Source organism: Suncus etruscus, chromosome 1 (assembly GCF_024139225.1).
Source record: "Suncus etruscus isolate mSunEtr1 chromosome 1, mSunEtr1.pri.cur, whole genome shotgun sequence".
In the NCBI taxonomy this organism is placed as follows: Eukaryota; Metazoa; Chordata; class Mammalia; order Eulipotyphla; family Soricidae; genus Suncus; species Suncus etruscus.
This window is the reverse complement of record NC_064848.1, coordinates 192,879,360-192,894,285: the sequence shown is the minus strand read 5'-3', so window position 1 is coordinate 192,894,285 and position 14,926 is coordinate 192,879,360. Positions and strand designations below refer to the sequence as shown.

At 44.8% G+C, this 14,926-nt stretch overlaps 1 protein-coding gene across 2 annotated transcripts in view; it reads left to right on the top strand.

The window, feature by feature from the left end:
• NSF (N-ethylmaleimide sensitive factor, vesicle fusing ATPase) overlaps positions 1–14,926 on the top strand; it is a 151,380-nt gene that overhangs the window by 112,667 nt on the left and 23,787 nt on the right. For both annotated transcript variants that reach the window (XM_049779079.1, XM_049779078.1), the window contains exons 16-17: positions 4,789–4,855; positions 8,395–8,474. In XM_049779079.1, coding sequence (XP_049635036.1) covers positions 4,789–4,855; positions 8,395–8,474 — 147 coding nt within the window. The remainder of the gene's footprint in view (positions 1–4,788; positions 4,856–8,394; positions 8,475–14,926) is intronic.

Genomic DNA, 14,926 nt, shown 5'->3' with positions numbered 1-14,926 from the left:
CCACCAAAATATGAGGGACATGGAAAGGAATAACCTTGGCCTAAATACAAAGAGACCTGACCCCTGAAGTTTCCTGGCACAAGACCAACTCTAGGCTCCAGGCAAGCTAGATCGTCCAATCCAAGACATTGCCTGTAGTCCCAACACACTTTTATTTTTCACTCAGTCTCTGTTGTTGGTATCACGTTTCTGTATTAAAGATCCTGGAATTTGCATATCCTACATTGAAGTCAGGATGTGGAGCGTCCTCTCGTTTCACCTCACAATCAAAGGGCAATGCAGGGAGCCCTGTCCTGTAAGCAGGTCGTTGTTGTTCTTAAGTCTTCTCAGAGTTAAGGGAAGTCTCTTTTGAGCAGGTCGATGTCTGAGCAGTGTAGGGTCTTCCGTGGTAGAGGATTACTTCCAGGTGATGTTATAGACAAGCCTGGATGTTTCGTGGATAGCTTCCCTGGTTCAGGGGTGAATGGAAAATGCCCTTTCTTCTGAGGTCTGTGCCAGGTCGTTATGTCAATGTTCACAGTGTAAGGTCCCTTTGCACTACAAGATTTGTGTGTTCCAATCTCTATTAGATAGGATCTTATTTGTATGTATAGTATTTTCCCATTTTAATGTGCCTATGCAAAAAAAAAAAAAAAGCCGTGCATTGTGTGCAACAACCCCAAACTGTTTCAAGATACATAAAATGGACACGTATTTCTTTATAATATTTTGTGTTTTTTCTCTGACAGCTATAATTCTTACTAAATGTTGTCTTATACAGTGACAATTCTAACCACTTTTTATCTTCTCTTTATGAGCTGTTTAACAAGGAATTTTGGTTAAAGAGTCCCCCAGTTTAATGCTTATGATTGAACCATATCATGGGAATCAGTTGGACTTGTTCTTATGGCCCCCGTATGCACCATAATTACTATTTTTGTTTGTTTTTGGGCCACACCCGGCAGTGCTCAGGGGTTACTCCTGGCTCTGTGCTCAGAAATTGCTCCTGGCAGGCTCAGAGGACCATATGGGGTGCTGGGAATCAAACCCAGGTCAGTCCTAGGTTGGGTGGGTGCAAGACAAATGCTCTACCCGCTGTTCTATCTCTCTGGCTCTTCAAATAAACATTTAAGTTAGATAGTGCTTGACATCTACTTTTCTGAAGTATAAAAGAAATTAATAGGGGCCGGAGAGATAGCATGGAGGTAAGGCATTTGCCTTTCATGCAGGAGGTCATCGGTTCGAATCCCGGCGCCCCATATGGTCCCCTGTGCCTGCCAGGAGCAATTTCTGAGCCTGGAGCCAGGAATAACCCCTGAGCACTGCCAGGTGTGACCCAAAAACCAAAAAAAAAAAAAAAAAAAAAAAAAAAAATTAATATTTGGAAAATAAGACTTGTAAACATGATTTTTTACTACATACATTTTTTTCCAGATTTTGCTAACACAGGTTTTTTAAAAAAGATAAGTTATTTAATTGAATCACAATGAGATAACACAGTTAAAGAGTTGTTCATGATTGAGTGTCAATCATGCTGTGTCCATCATCTATTCCTTTACCCAGGTTCCCTCTTGCTCTCCCCCTGCCCTGCCTGCCTCTTTCCCCCGCCTCTCTCCCCTTTCCCCTTTTTTTGCCTTGTAGACACTGATTTGCATTATTGTTATTGAAGACATATCACGCAAATAATTTTACTTTCTTTCAGCACCCAGTTCTTGTCCAGAGTGATCATTTCCAACTCTTGTTGTCATAGTGGTCCTGAAGGCAGAATCGTATCCATCTCGTTATGAATAAGGCAGATAAGATTTCATTGCCCTCTTAACACTCCACACATAATAGAGCTGAAAAACATGTGTTGAGAGAATAGCACTGTCCAGGATTCATTCAGTCCTTAGCCCTTTGTTTTTGTCTTTTTCCTTGAAGATCTTTCCTCCCTTCTCATAGTTTTGACATTCACTGCCCTGAGCTCATCTTCTTCATGATCCTTGCTCATATCTTTTGTGGGAGGATGGGAGTGGTGTTCTGGGGTTATTCTTGGCTCTGTGCCCAGGGGTCATTTCTGGTGGGTCTTGGAGGGACCATATGTAGTGCTGGGAAAGTTTTATTTTTATTTTTGGGGGTTGGGGGTCCACACCTGGCAGTGCTCAGGGATTACTCCTGGCTCTGTGCTCAGAAATCAAGTACAGGGGACCATATGGGATTCCGGGGATCGAACCTGGCCACATGCAAGGAAAACACCCTACCTGCTATGTTGTCGTTGTCACTCTGGCCCCAGATGCTAGGGAATGGAACCAAGGTCATCTGCCTGCAAGGCAAGCCCTAAATGCCTATATCTCTCTGGCCCATCCCACTCCTCAAATGGAGATGGAAGGTAGAGGTCCAGCCCTCATATCTGCAGGTAATTCCTGGCCACAACACAGCCGTGTGTGTGTGTGTGTGTGTGTGTGTGTGTGTGTGTGTGTGTGTGTTCCAGCCCCCAGTGGCTCTGCTCCCCACCAGCTTCGACCCTGCATGCACTGCCAGGCTGCATCCCAGCCAGTTGTGTCCATGCCTCAGAGATGGATGCACAAATGCTGTGAGGACCTTGGTGAGTGCCTGTGATCACTGCAGCACCCCATGAACATCCCCACCTTAGCCTGTGCACCTCAACTTGGAGCAATATCAGGAGCGCCCCACCCTGTGGCACAAATGCCTCAACCTGAGGCATCACTCCTGGCAAGTGCCGAGTTGTTAGGGCAGGGGTCTCAAACTCAATTTACCTTCGGGCCACAGGAGGCAAAGTCAGGATGATCCTTGAGTCAAAGTCAGTAGTAAGCCTTGAACATTGGGGGGTGTGACCCAAACAACTAAAACAAAACAAAACAAAAAAAGATTCCTCTAGGGCAGGGCCACAAAATGTTGTACAGAGGCCCGTGGGCCGCAAGTTTGAGACCCCTGTTAGGGCAAATGCACCTAGCCTAGTCATCACCACAGCCACCCCCATAAAGACAATTAGTATCCTAGGTGTGACCTACTTCATTCTTATATTCATTCTCAAATTGTTTGAAGGTACTCTGAAAACTTGGGGTCCTCTCCTGTTGTTATCCCCCAGACTAGGGTTTAATGTCAGGGCCTATGGATGGGGTGCTCTGAGGACCCTGCAGTTCTGGGAATGCCCTTGATTGTGGGCATCAGGACTGTACCTGGCTATGCCCAAGGAATAATGTGTTAGTAAGGATCGAACTGGGCTCAGCTGTTTGCAAGGCATGTGCCCTAGGCTTGTAGTAGCTCCCCTACTCTCACTTTTTGTTTGTTTGTTTGTTTTGGGCTACACCTGGTGGCACATAGACGATACTCCTGGCTCTGCGCTCAGAAATTGCCCCTGGAAGGCTTGGGGGACCATATGGGATGCGGGGTATCGAACCCAGGCCTGCCTGGAGTCAGCCACGTGCAAGGCAAATGTCCTACCACACACTGTGCTATCTTTGCTCCTCCGCGCCACCACCCCCCCACACTTTATCCTCCACTTAATTCTCTTTAACTACAAGAGACCCACTAAGGCCTAAAGAGGTGGTAACTCAGAGGACCAGTATTCATGCCTTGCTTGCTGGAGACCCAGGTTTGACCTGCCTCCATGTCCCCCAAACCCACCAGAAGTGTTGCCTGCATACCACCAGCTGTGACCCCTAATTCTTTTTTAAAAAGAAGATGCTCATTGAGGAATATATGCCACTGAAGTGAGATGGGGAGAAGAAGGTTCTCCTCTTAGTGTACCGAGGTTAGTTATCACCTCTGAGATCAGGCTAGGGAGGAAGATAATTTTTATAGGCTACCCCAAGAATTGGACCAAGTCCCAGTTATAGTTGCTGGATTAAGAAGTCCCAAAGTTTTCAGAAAGGCCAGTTTCAAGGCCTTGGGCATTTGTATTCAACTTCTACATAAACTGGTTCTTCTGTCTGGCTTGAAATTGCTCTATCCTGCCCAGAATATAACAGTTTTCTTCATTGCTCGCTTTAATTTGCATTTCTTTGGCTGGCATAAGACAATGTACTATTATCTTTTGTCTGATGCTAAAGATAGAACCAATTATATTTGATCCTTTCTAACCCAAATTTAATTCTCTGGTAAACACTTTTGAGCAGTGGCCTGGTCAGAGCTGGCAGGGTTTTATTCTTCCCACGTTATTCCTGCCTTTGCTTGCGGGACCCCACTTATTAGCGATAGTAAAATGATGCCCCGTCGTATCTCCACCTCCCACAGGCTCCATCTAGCCTCTGAGTCCCAGCACCGAAATCATGCTGGGGCTATAGCTAGGAGAAATTGTTGTGATTAACCTGATGGTGTTGGCAGCTGAATGGATGAGCAGCTGTCCCCAGTGTGTTCGCAGGGGACACCAACAGCTGTCTGCTTCTCACTCAGCCACCATCAGGTTGTGGGGTCTTGAGAGTCATTTCCAGACTCTGGCCTTCCATGTCTTTGTTTTTATTTGGTTTGTTGGGGGCAAGGCCCTCCTGCCAGTGGGCCTTTGGGGCCACCAAGGCTGTACCAGGCAGTGTGGAGGCCACAGACAGAGCCTGTAGTGTCAGTGATTGGGCATTTCATCTGCCCATGAGAGTCACATCCCCAGCCTCAGTGGCTCCTTTTCAAGTCACAAGTACACCTTCAGTGCTTACATCTTCTTGTCTCTGAAATCCTAAGGGAGTGGAGTCTGAAATGCTGGTGTTTTACTCTGCTTCATGCATTGCTCAAGAATCAGCTGAGTTACATCTTCTTGGAAGCTGCCACTGTGGTAAAGGGCTGTGAGATAACCAGTGGTCTTGTGCTTTCTTGCAGATCTTTGACGATGCGTACAAATCCCAGCTGAGTTGCGTGGTTGTGGATGACATTGAAAGGCTGCTTGGTGAGCCATACACTTTGCTGTTGTGTTATCTTAGCACGTCACCAGGAAGGTCACACAAAATCTGGGAGAGAAAAAAAGCGACTGGTATTTCTAAACTGGAGGGCAGTAGAAATGCCTTCCTTTGTCTTCCCCAGAAATATAAACATAGCTTACACCTGAAGTCATCGATGGCATGACGTTAAATATTGAATATACCTCCGGACCATTATTCCATTATTCAACTGCTTTCCTCTGAAGGCCCATATTATTTTGTATTGTACTCAGGGTTCCTTGTCTGTACAAATAATCAGTAAGTTTCGCTGATGGATAAATGAGCTCTTTAGCACCTTGGAACTGCCTAGCTGACAGCCCATTTGTGGACTTTGGCCGAGCCATGAAAGAAGAGCTTAGGAAGGTAAACTCGACAGCTCCTCTCTGACACCTAGGGAGGAAGCTGTGAGGTCTCTATCTCAGTTTCAGCCATGATCCGACAGGGGCTGTGCACCCTTCCTTCCTTATCCCAGATAATAATCCTCAAGATGAAAATAGGATAAGTCTGAAAACATTCTGAAAGGCAGAGGCTGCTCGCTAAGAAGTTTTAAAAACAGGGCCCGGAGAGATAGCACAGTGGTGTTTGCCTTGCAAGCAGCTGATCCAGGACCAAAGGTGGTTGGTTCGAATCCCGGTGTCCCATATGGTCCCCCGTGCCTGCCAGGAGCTATTTCTGAGCAGACAGCCAGGAGTAACCCCTGAGCACTGCTGGGTGTGGCCCAAAAACCAAAGAAGTTTTAAAAACACTACCTGTGTTTACTATGCTGTGGTAAATTCCACTGAAGTTGAATCAAGCTAGCAACTTCATAATCAGCATCGAAATATTGCCCATCACCTGAATGATGGCATCTGCCACCTCCCAGCTACTTATAAGGGCCCCCGAGTGATTCAAGATAACTGTTTCTACTATGTTTCCCCCATCATTTTCAAACTTGCTTTAAATCCTGTTTTTTCTTTTCTCATTTAAGGCAGGTTTATATATATATATATCTGTGATGCTCAGGGGTTACTCCTGGCTCTGTGCTCAGAAATTGCTCCTGGCTTGGGGGACCATATGGAGCATCGGGGGATCAAACCTCGGTTCGTCCTAGGTCAGATGCATGCAAGGCAAATGCCTTACCTCTGCACCATCACTCCAGCCCCCACTTGCTTAAAGCCAGGAACAATTTCTGAGCACAGAGCCAGGAGTAATCCCTGAGCATTACAGGGTGTGGCCCAAACAAACAAAAAAATTATCCAGTCTATCATGTAAGTTACAAAACAAGTGGATCTGAAAGGTCTTCTTAAATTGATGCACGGTAGAATGTAATTACATATCCAGATATTCAAAAAAGGAGGAGCACTCCTGAAGGTCAGTGTTCCTTCAGTGCACAGAGAAAACCAAAACAGGGATATTTCTGCTCAGCCTGGAAGGACTGGTAGTAGGTAGTAGGTTCTTAGGTAGAACGTTCTCCAACCCGGGGGGGGGGGGGGCGGGGGAGAGGGACACGGGGAGAGGCAATAGTATAGGGTGCTGCCTTGCACACAGCTGACCCAAATTCAATCCCAGCCACCTGCTGTGGTCCTCCAAGCATGCCAAGGATTCCTGAGCACAAAGCCCGGAGTAAGTCCTGAGCACAGCTAAATGTGGCCCACAAACCAAAAAGAAAGAAAAGGAGAAGAGAAAGAGAAAGGAAGCTCTTACTCTCAAGAGGGCCACACATGGTCACTCTGCCATCAATCTGGTTCCCTTGCTTACTTGACTATTACTACTTTCCTCTCATTTTAAAGGATTATTACTGCCAGTATTACTTGGGTTTGCAGTCATTTCTTGAAAAATGCATGAAAAAGATAGTTATTTTGCTCCTTGAAAAACCAAACTCTAGGGCCCAGAGAGATAGCACAGCGGTGTTTGCCTTGCAAGCAGCCGATCCAGGACCAAAGGTGGTTGGTTCAAATCCCGGTGTCCCATATGGTCCCCCGTGCCTGCCAGGAGCTATTTCTGAGCAGACAGCCAGGAGTAACCCCTGAGCGCCGCTGGGTGTGACCCAAAAACCAAAAAAAAAAAAAAGAAAAAGAAAAAGAAAAGAAAAACCAAATTCTAAATATCAGACAGATATGTCTTTGTGAATGAGCTAAGTTAAATGTATATTTAAAAGCCTGAACATTTAAAAAGCTTTCATTTCTTTTATAAGGGTCAGAGAGCTAAAATAGGTTTTAAGGCATTTGTCTTGAATGCAGCTTACCATGGCCCAACCCCTGGCACTAGATATGATATGGTACCTTTAGCCCCACCTGGAGTGATCTCTGAGCCCAGACCAGGAGTAAGCCCTGAACACAGCTTAGTATAACCCAAACTCCCTCACTAAATAAAAAGAAGTCATATATTTTAGGAACTGAGGTTGGAGAGATAGTAGATGCTTGCCTTACATGCAGCTGACCTGGATTTGAACCTTAGGGTCTCGTAGTGGTCCCCCACACTGCTAGAAGTGATCTTTGAGTGCTGTGCCAGGAAGGAGAAAGCCCTGAGCACTGCCAAGTATGGCCCGAAACAACAACAAAATAAATTAGGGGACATGGATTTTGGGCTACACCTGGTGGTGCTCAGGGGTTACTCCAGGCTCTGCATTGAGGAATCACTCCTGGCAGGCTCATATGGTTCATATAGTGGACCGTGTGGGATGATGGGGATTCAATCTGATTCTGCTACATGCAAGTCAAGCACTCTACCCACTGTGCTATTGCTCCAGTCCCTAAAAAAAAATTTTTTTTATTGTTATTGGAGATAATTTTCTTTCTGTTTTTAGTTGTATGAGTTATTTTAAGTTATGAGTCACTTCTGATAATAGGAAAAACATGAATATCGGGGAGCAATAGTACAGTGTGTAGGGAATTTTCCTTGCATGTAGCCAACTCTGGTTTGATCCAGCATCCTCTGTAGACACCGATCCCCCCCCCCCCAGTACCTCCAGGAGTGATTTCTGACTGGAAAGCCAGGATTGAGTCCTGAGCATCACCATGGTTCAAACATTCATTCTTTAAAAAGGAAAAATCAGGGCCCGGAGAGATAGCACAGCGGTGTTTGCATTGCAAGCAGCCGATCCAGGACCAAAGGTGGTTGGTTCGAATCCCGGTGTCCCATATGGTCCCCCGTGCCTGCCAGGAGCTATTTCTGAGCAGACAGCCAGGAGTAACCCCTGAGCAGTGCCGGGTGTGGCCCAAAAACCAAAAAAAAAAAAAAAAAAAAAAAAAAAAGGAAAAATCAATAATGTTTAGAATACACATGTATGGGGGTTCGAGCGATAGATAGCACAGCAAATAGAGCATTTGCCTTGCATGCCGCCGGCCTAGACTCAATCCACAGCATCCCATTTGGTCCCCCAAGCCTTCCTGGAGCGATTTCTGAGTGCAGAGCCAGGAGTAACACCTGAGCACTGCAGGGTGTGGCCCATAAACCAAAAATAAAGTAAAATAAAGAATACACAAGCATATATATCAAATCTCTAAGCAAAGCAATGTTTCTCTTTCAGATTATGTTCCCATTGGCCCTCGATTCTCTAACCTGGTATTACAGGCTCTTCTTGTGTTGCTGAAAAAGGCGCCTCCTCAGGTAAAAACATTGCAAGGTTGTTTTTCATGGGACTCTCCTTGTAAGTCATAAGTTGTGAACTCTCTCTAAACAAACAGGCTATTTAAACATAAACTGTCTTGTCAAAGGGATTTTGGAAGATCCTTTGGTCTGGGTAAATGATTTCTTAACAATCAAGAGTTTTCTGCTCCTTTTTGAAAATATTAAAATCCCTTTTTTTAGAATAGTAAAATAAATTCATAATGGAAATTTACTATAATGGCCATCATGAAAAGATGTTTTTTTGATTATCTTTACATAAAGATGCACTAAAGATAATTTCTATCATTTCTAAAAATTCGGGTTTTAGGGGACCGGGGAGATAGCATAGAGATAGGGCATTTGCCTTGCATGCAGAAGAACGGTGATCCGAATCCCAGCATTCCATATGGTCCCCTGTGCCTGCAAGGGGCGATTTCTGAGCGCAGAGCCAGGAGTAACCTCTGAGTACTACCGGATGTGACCCCCCCCCCCAAAAAAAAATTGTGGAGTTTTAGCTTATACAAAGGCTAAAGTTACAGAAGTAAATATAGTTTTCTCTTCAATTTCTCCACTAAACTTATAAATAGATATCTCTTTAGTTGCTGAAACAGAGACAATTTCTACCCACTACCTCCAATTTTTTAATGTTTATAATTTTTAAAACTATTACATTAAGAGACTTTTCTAAGTATTAGAAAAATTTTAATTAAAAATAATTTACACTAAAAGACAGAGGGAGAGTGATTTTTTTTTTATTGGTACTTTTCAGATGATCTAACCTTATGTTGTTAGAGACTATAAATTTTTTTTTTTTGGTTTTTCAGGCCACACCCGTTTGATGCTCAGGGGTTACTCCTGGCCAAGCGCTCCGAAATTGCCCCTGGCTTGGGGGAACTATATGGGACGCCCGGGGATTGAACCACAGTCCTTCCTTGGCTAGCGCTTGCAAGGCAGACACCTTACCTCTAGCGCCACCTCACCAGCCCCGAGACTATAAATTTTCACTTAAACAGAAAGACATGCTGGCTGGAAATTATTTGCAATCCAAATGGACACTAATAGAAACAAACAAGTCATATTAGCAAATTAAATCCAACATTTTGAGTAAAGAATAACTGGGGTTAAGTTATTAGGTTTTTGTCTTACAAAAATAATTGTAAAGTTCTTAAGGAAAGTAACATTGTATTACCATTTTAAATCTTACAGTAACCTGCCCAGAAGTTTATTGAAATTGACTCATGAAAATATATTCAACAAAAATGCATATTTACTTATTCAAAGAATAATTTTGAATAGCCCATAATTTTAGTGGGACTTTAAGTACTTTAAAATTTGCAAGGTATGATAAATGAAAACATTAAAAAATAAAGTTCACATTGCCAGTAAGCATGTGAAGAGATATACACCATTACCTCTTAGGGAAATGGAAAAACAAAACCAAAGTACAATATCACTTCATATATCCAAAGATGGTCATAATCAGAGACTCAAGAGGGGCAATAGCATAGCAATACCCGGAGCAATAGAATAGCAGTAGGGCATTGCCTTTTACACAGCCAATCCAGGACAGGGTGGTTCAAATCCGAGCATTTCATGTGGTCCCTCAAGCCAGGAGCAAAATTTCTGAGCATATAGCCAGGTATAACCCCTGAGTGTCACCGAATGTGGCCTCCTCCCCCAAAGAAAAGAAACTCAAGAGAATAATATCTGTTGGCGGGTGTATGGAAAAACAGAAATTCTGATGCTCTGCCAATCAAAATAAAAAAACTGGGCTGGCTAGCGATTTCCAAGTTGATCAAAGATAGAGTTATTCAGAATAAAAAGAAATAAAGTTGGACTAGAGCGATAGTACAGCAGGTAGAGTGCTTGTCTTGCACATTGCTGACCTGGATTTGATCCCCAGAATTCGATATGATACCCTGAGCGCTGCCAGGAGTGATTCCTGAGCATCATGGGCATGCCCCCCCAAAAAAAAACAGAAAAGAAAAAAAATAGAAATTGAAGTACCCATATTTGAAACAGCTTGGATGAGCCATGAAAAACATGCCGAGGAAACCTGGTCATCTGCATATTACATGATCTTGCTGATAGAAAATGTTTGGTATGAGCTCATCTGTAGGCCAGGAATCAAATTAGCAGTTTCTGAGGGTGGGTACAGGACCAGAAGGAGAATGAGAAAGGCGGCTAACTGGCCCATGGTTTCTTTCTGGGGTGGTGAAAAATGTTTCCAGTTGATTGTGGTGATGGTGACATATATGTGTGACTCTATACTAGACCTGTTGAATTGTACACTAGAAATCTGTGCACTGTGTAGATCTTGAATGAGCTCCACGGAATGAACCCCCTACAGCACACACAAAAATAAGTGGGTTCAACAGTTGTTTAAATGGTGAAAGGGAGCTTCTAGGGGAAGCTCAGGATGTGGGGGCTTAGCACTGGCTCAGTGGTAGAGCATGTACTTGACGTTGGTCAGGAGACCCTGGGTTTGGTCCTCAGTACCTCAAAAGAAGGTGGGATGTGCAACGAATTTCTCTAAGGACTGAAAAGGAAGAATCTAAAAACGTGTCAGAAATAAAAAGTTGGGCTGGAGAGATAGTATAGCAGGTTAGGGCATTTGCCTTGCATACGGCTGACCCGGGTTCTATCCTCAGCACTCCCCAATCACTACCAGGAGTGATTCCTGGCCACAGAGCCAGGAGTCAGCCCTGAGGACCTCCAGGTGTGGCCCTGAACCAGAAAACAGAAAGAAGTATAGATTTGGTGCCTTAGTGATTACACATGGCAAGGATTCTAGAACTCCAGCCAGGGGTTAGTCACAACTGGTGACCGGCCTGGCCTCCCCGGGGACCTCCACAGGGTCACACGTGATAGAGGAAATTCCTGGCTAACATACATGATGCTTCACACTTAGCAGAATCAGACACTTTGCTTTTATCTTCGTTTGTGTCCTCAGAAGAACGAGGGAAGTGGCCCAGCTCTGCTGCTCCCCCAGTTGAGGTGCTCATCCCCCAAACCAGTGTCACTTAGGCATTTCCTTAGATGTCTTTGGTTCAGTTGCACATGTCTGGGTCTGAGTGTCATAGGGATGCACCGAGTAGCAGAAAACCATTGTCACTGTCCAGAAAACAGAAAAGTGTCTGTGTTTTTCTTTTCAAAAGAGTAAGTAGCCACTTGTATGCGATTCAGCCACCATATCCATCACAGCTGCCTGAATTTTGTATCGGTTGCAGTTCCAGCTTTCACACAAACGCTGTGTTGCATGTGTGTACAAGCTCAATAAGAGAAACCCTTCAGGCACGCTCTGTTGTTGTGTATCAAGATAGTCTCTTTTCCATGGCTCCCCTCTCCCGGCCCCCTTGTCACAAACGGGCTTATTAAATCTGCCTCACAAGCCTTCCTTTTTTCCCCTTTGTGATTGCTTTGGTCCAAGATTTTCAGCGGAGGACTAAAAATTCAAGTCAGATTTCAGTTACTAGGATAATTTTCTTTGAATTTTAAATTTTTCTTCGCAAATGCATGGATTTTTAATGAACCCTGGTATGCAGGGCTTGCTTTACATCAAGCCAGAGAGTTCATTTTGTGACTGATTTATTAGCCCTTTGAAAGTTCTTCTTCTTTTTTTTTTTTAAGTGGTATCTGTAGCTCATGAGGACTGAAAAACATCATCACATTTTGTTTAGCATCTTTTTAAAACCAATTAAAAGCTTTTCTAAAATGGATTGAGCAGGAGAAAATAAAACATGTTGCCCGGGTCTTTATTTCCATCCCCTTTCCCTGTGTTCTGCGGGAGAGGAGCTGGAGGGGGGATAGAAAGATTGAAAAGGCCTGTCCCAGCAGGGCGCCCCGCGGGAGAAAGGGGCTACTCTGAGAAAGCCCGAACCTGCTTCATCTACATGCAGACTCACACAGGGCCCGGGTGCTCGCGGGCAGCCCCGAGCTCACATGTGCCTCCCTGCTGATCCCCGTGAGAGAGAAGCTGACAATTGGCCCGGCGGGTGAGAGTCTACCGTGGCCCACCTCCCCGTGCCGGCCAGTGGGCCGACCTGTCCAGCTTAGCCGGCCTGCTGACAGCTTCCTGGAGTCCCCCTTTCATCGGGGACACTCTAACACCGTGTGCGGCCCTTTGCAAGCTCTGCCGAGCAGTGGGGGTCATATGCGGGGACTGTGGTTCCAAGGTCCTGGGGAGGGAAGCAGCAGTGGGAAGGCCGGAAAGCCTGGTGAGCCTCCTGCCACCCGGCACCAGCCTGGGGGGGAGGGGTGTGAGAGGGGCTCTCCCTAAAGATCTGCAAGTGCCCAAACCGAAGCCAACTCCCTGGGGGCCGTCACTAGATGGAATTTCCTGGATACTCGGTAGGGACCAGATTCTGTTCATCTCGGCCACCATTCTTTTTCCCCATTTGCTGCTTTCTGCCCTGTTTAGGGGATGCCTAAGAGTGGACTTAAGGACATGGGCATGACCGCTGCCAGTACTGGAGAATCAGTCTCTCAGTCCCCCCTGCAGCAGGACAGTTGGAAAGAGGCTTAGGGAGCTGTATGCTTTGAGGGTAGTGAAGGGCTCTCAAGCAGTGCTCAGGAGGCCAGGGGGCCACACCAGTGGCTTTTGATCTTTTGTGGCTCAACGCAAGGGCCTGAGGATGCTGAGGATGGCACTCTTAACACTGGGTGACGTAGGCTGCTCAGGTCTCAAGGGCGTCCAAGACCACACACACCCCAATTGTGCTCAGGAGCCCTCAGGGTACACCTCACGACATTTGGGGGGACATGTGATGCCCAGGCTAGAACCCAGATCAGAGTCTTGCCACACATGCACTCTAACTCCTGCATTATCTCCCTGCTCTCAGAAACTGTCGTTTTTTAAAAATTATTTTTCCAGGTGTTGGAGAGATAGTTCAGGGGTCCTCAAACTTTTTAAACAAGGGGCCAGTTCACTGTCCTTCAGACTGTTGGAGGGCCAGATTATAGTAAAAACAAAAATTATGAACAAATTTCTATGCACACTGCATATATCTTATTTAGAAGTGAAGAAACAAAATGGGAATAAATACAATATGTGGCCCACGGGCTGTAGTTTGAAGGCCCCTGGTAGGTTAAGCACTTGCCCTGAACACTATTGGGTATGGCCCCAAAAACAAAGAATCCCTCTTCCCATAATCATTTTAGCAATATTAATGAATTAGAGTCAAACCTTTTCATTGTTTTACCTACATTTGAAAAGTTTCAACTAAAATTTAAAAACCATAGAGAGGGGCCAGAGTGGTAGCACAGCAGTAGGGCGTTTGCCTTACATGCAGCCAACCCAGGACGGACACTGGTTTGATTCCCAGTATCACATATGGTCCCCTGAGTCTGCCAGGAGCGATTTCTGAGCAAAGAGCCAGGAATAACCCCTGAGCACTGCTGTGTGTGGTCCCAAAACCAAACAAACAAAAAAATACAGTAGAGAAAAATAATTTCCTTACTGCACTAACATGGGGAATCTTACCTAAGTGAGATTTAAAAAAAAAAAAAAAAAAAGAAAGGCAGATTGAGGCCAAAGTAGTACAGAAGAGAGGGCACTTGCCTTTCATGCTTCCGACCAGATTCAATTCCCAGTCTCCCAAGCACCACCAGGAATAACCTGTGATATCACCAGGTGTGGTCCAAAAAAACGTAGGAAAAAGCAAGTAAGAAAGAAAGAAGCAGGCTCAGTAGTAGGAATGATTGTAGCTTGTGCCAAGGGGAATCTGCAGCTAAGTCCTCGTGGCAACCCGGGCTGGTTTCCACATCGCCTGTCTCTGGACAGGATTGCTTTCCTGTAATCCTCCTATGGCTTCTCAGGGCTGTCTTACTTCAGCTCTGTTATTAGGAAGTCTGGAAATGTTAAGTAACTCTTCAGGCTCTAGGTTGCTTTAGTGAAATAAGCAGATAATGGAAAGGACTCCAAATTGTGCAGGCCTCAACAAGAGTATCTCTCCATCTATCTGTTCAAAATTAACTCTGGCTAATGACTACGATATGACTCAATAAGATATATAACCACTTTAGGAAAGAGGTTTAGTCATTTTGCCAGACACATTTAATTGTGATCACTAGTGTGGTGACTTTTACTTTGGACTTTTTATGGGGAAAAAAGACTCTGATGAGTGACAGCTTAGTGTCCCAATATACCCATTTAAAGTCAGTGGCATTGCATGTTTGCTATACAAAATGGTTATAAAATTTCTTTAATTATATTTTGCAAACTGGAGTAGATTACCTTAGAAAGTCTCATGTAAATAGAATATACATCGTAGTTGGGCCATTTAAATTTTATCCAAAATTAGGGAAGGGGGGATGTAGTAAGTGCTTTTATAAAGCATTGCCACAAATATCTGTTTTCAAAAATGATTTCAAGGGGACTGGAGCTATATAGCCAGTAGAGCTTTGCCTTGCATGCAGCAACTTAGGTTTGATCACCAGCATCCCATATGGTT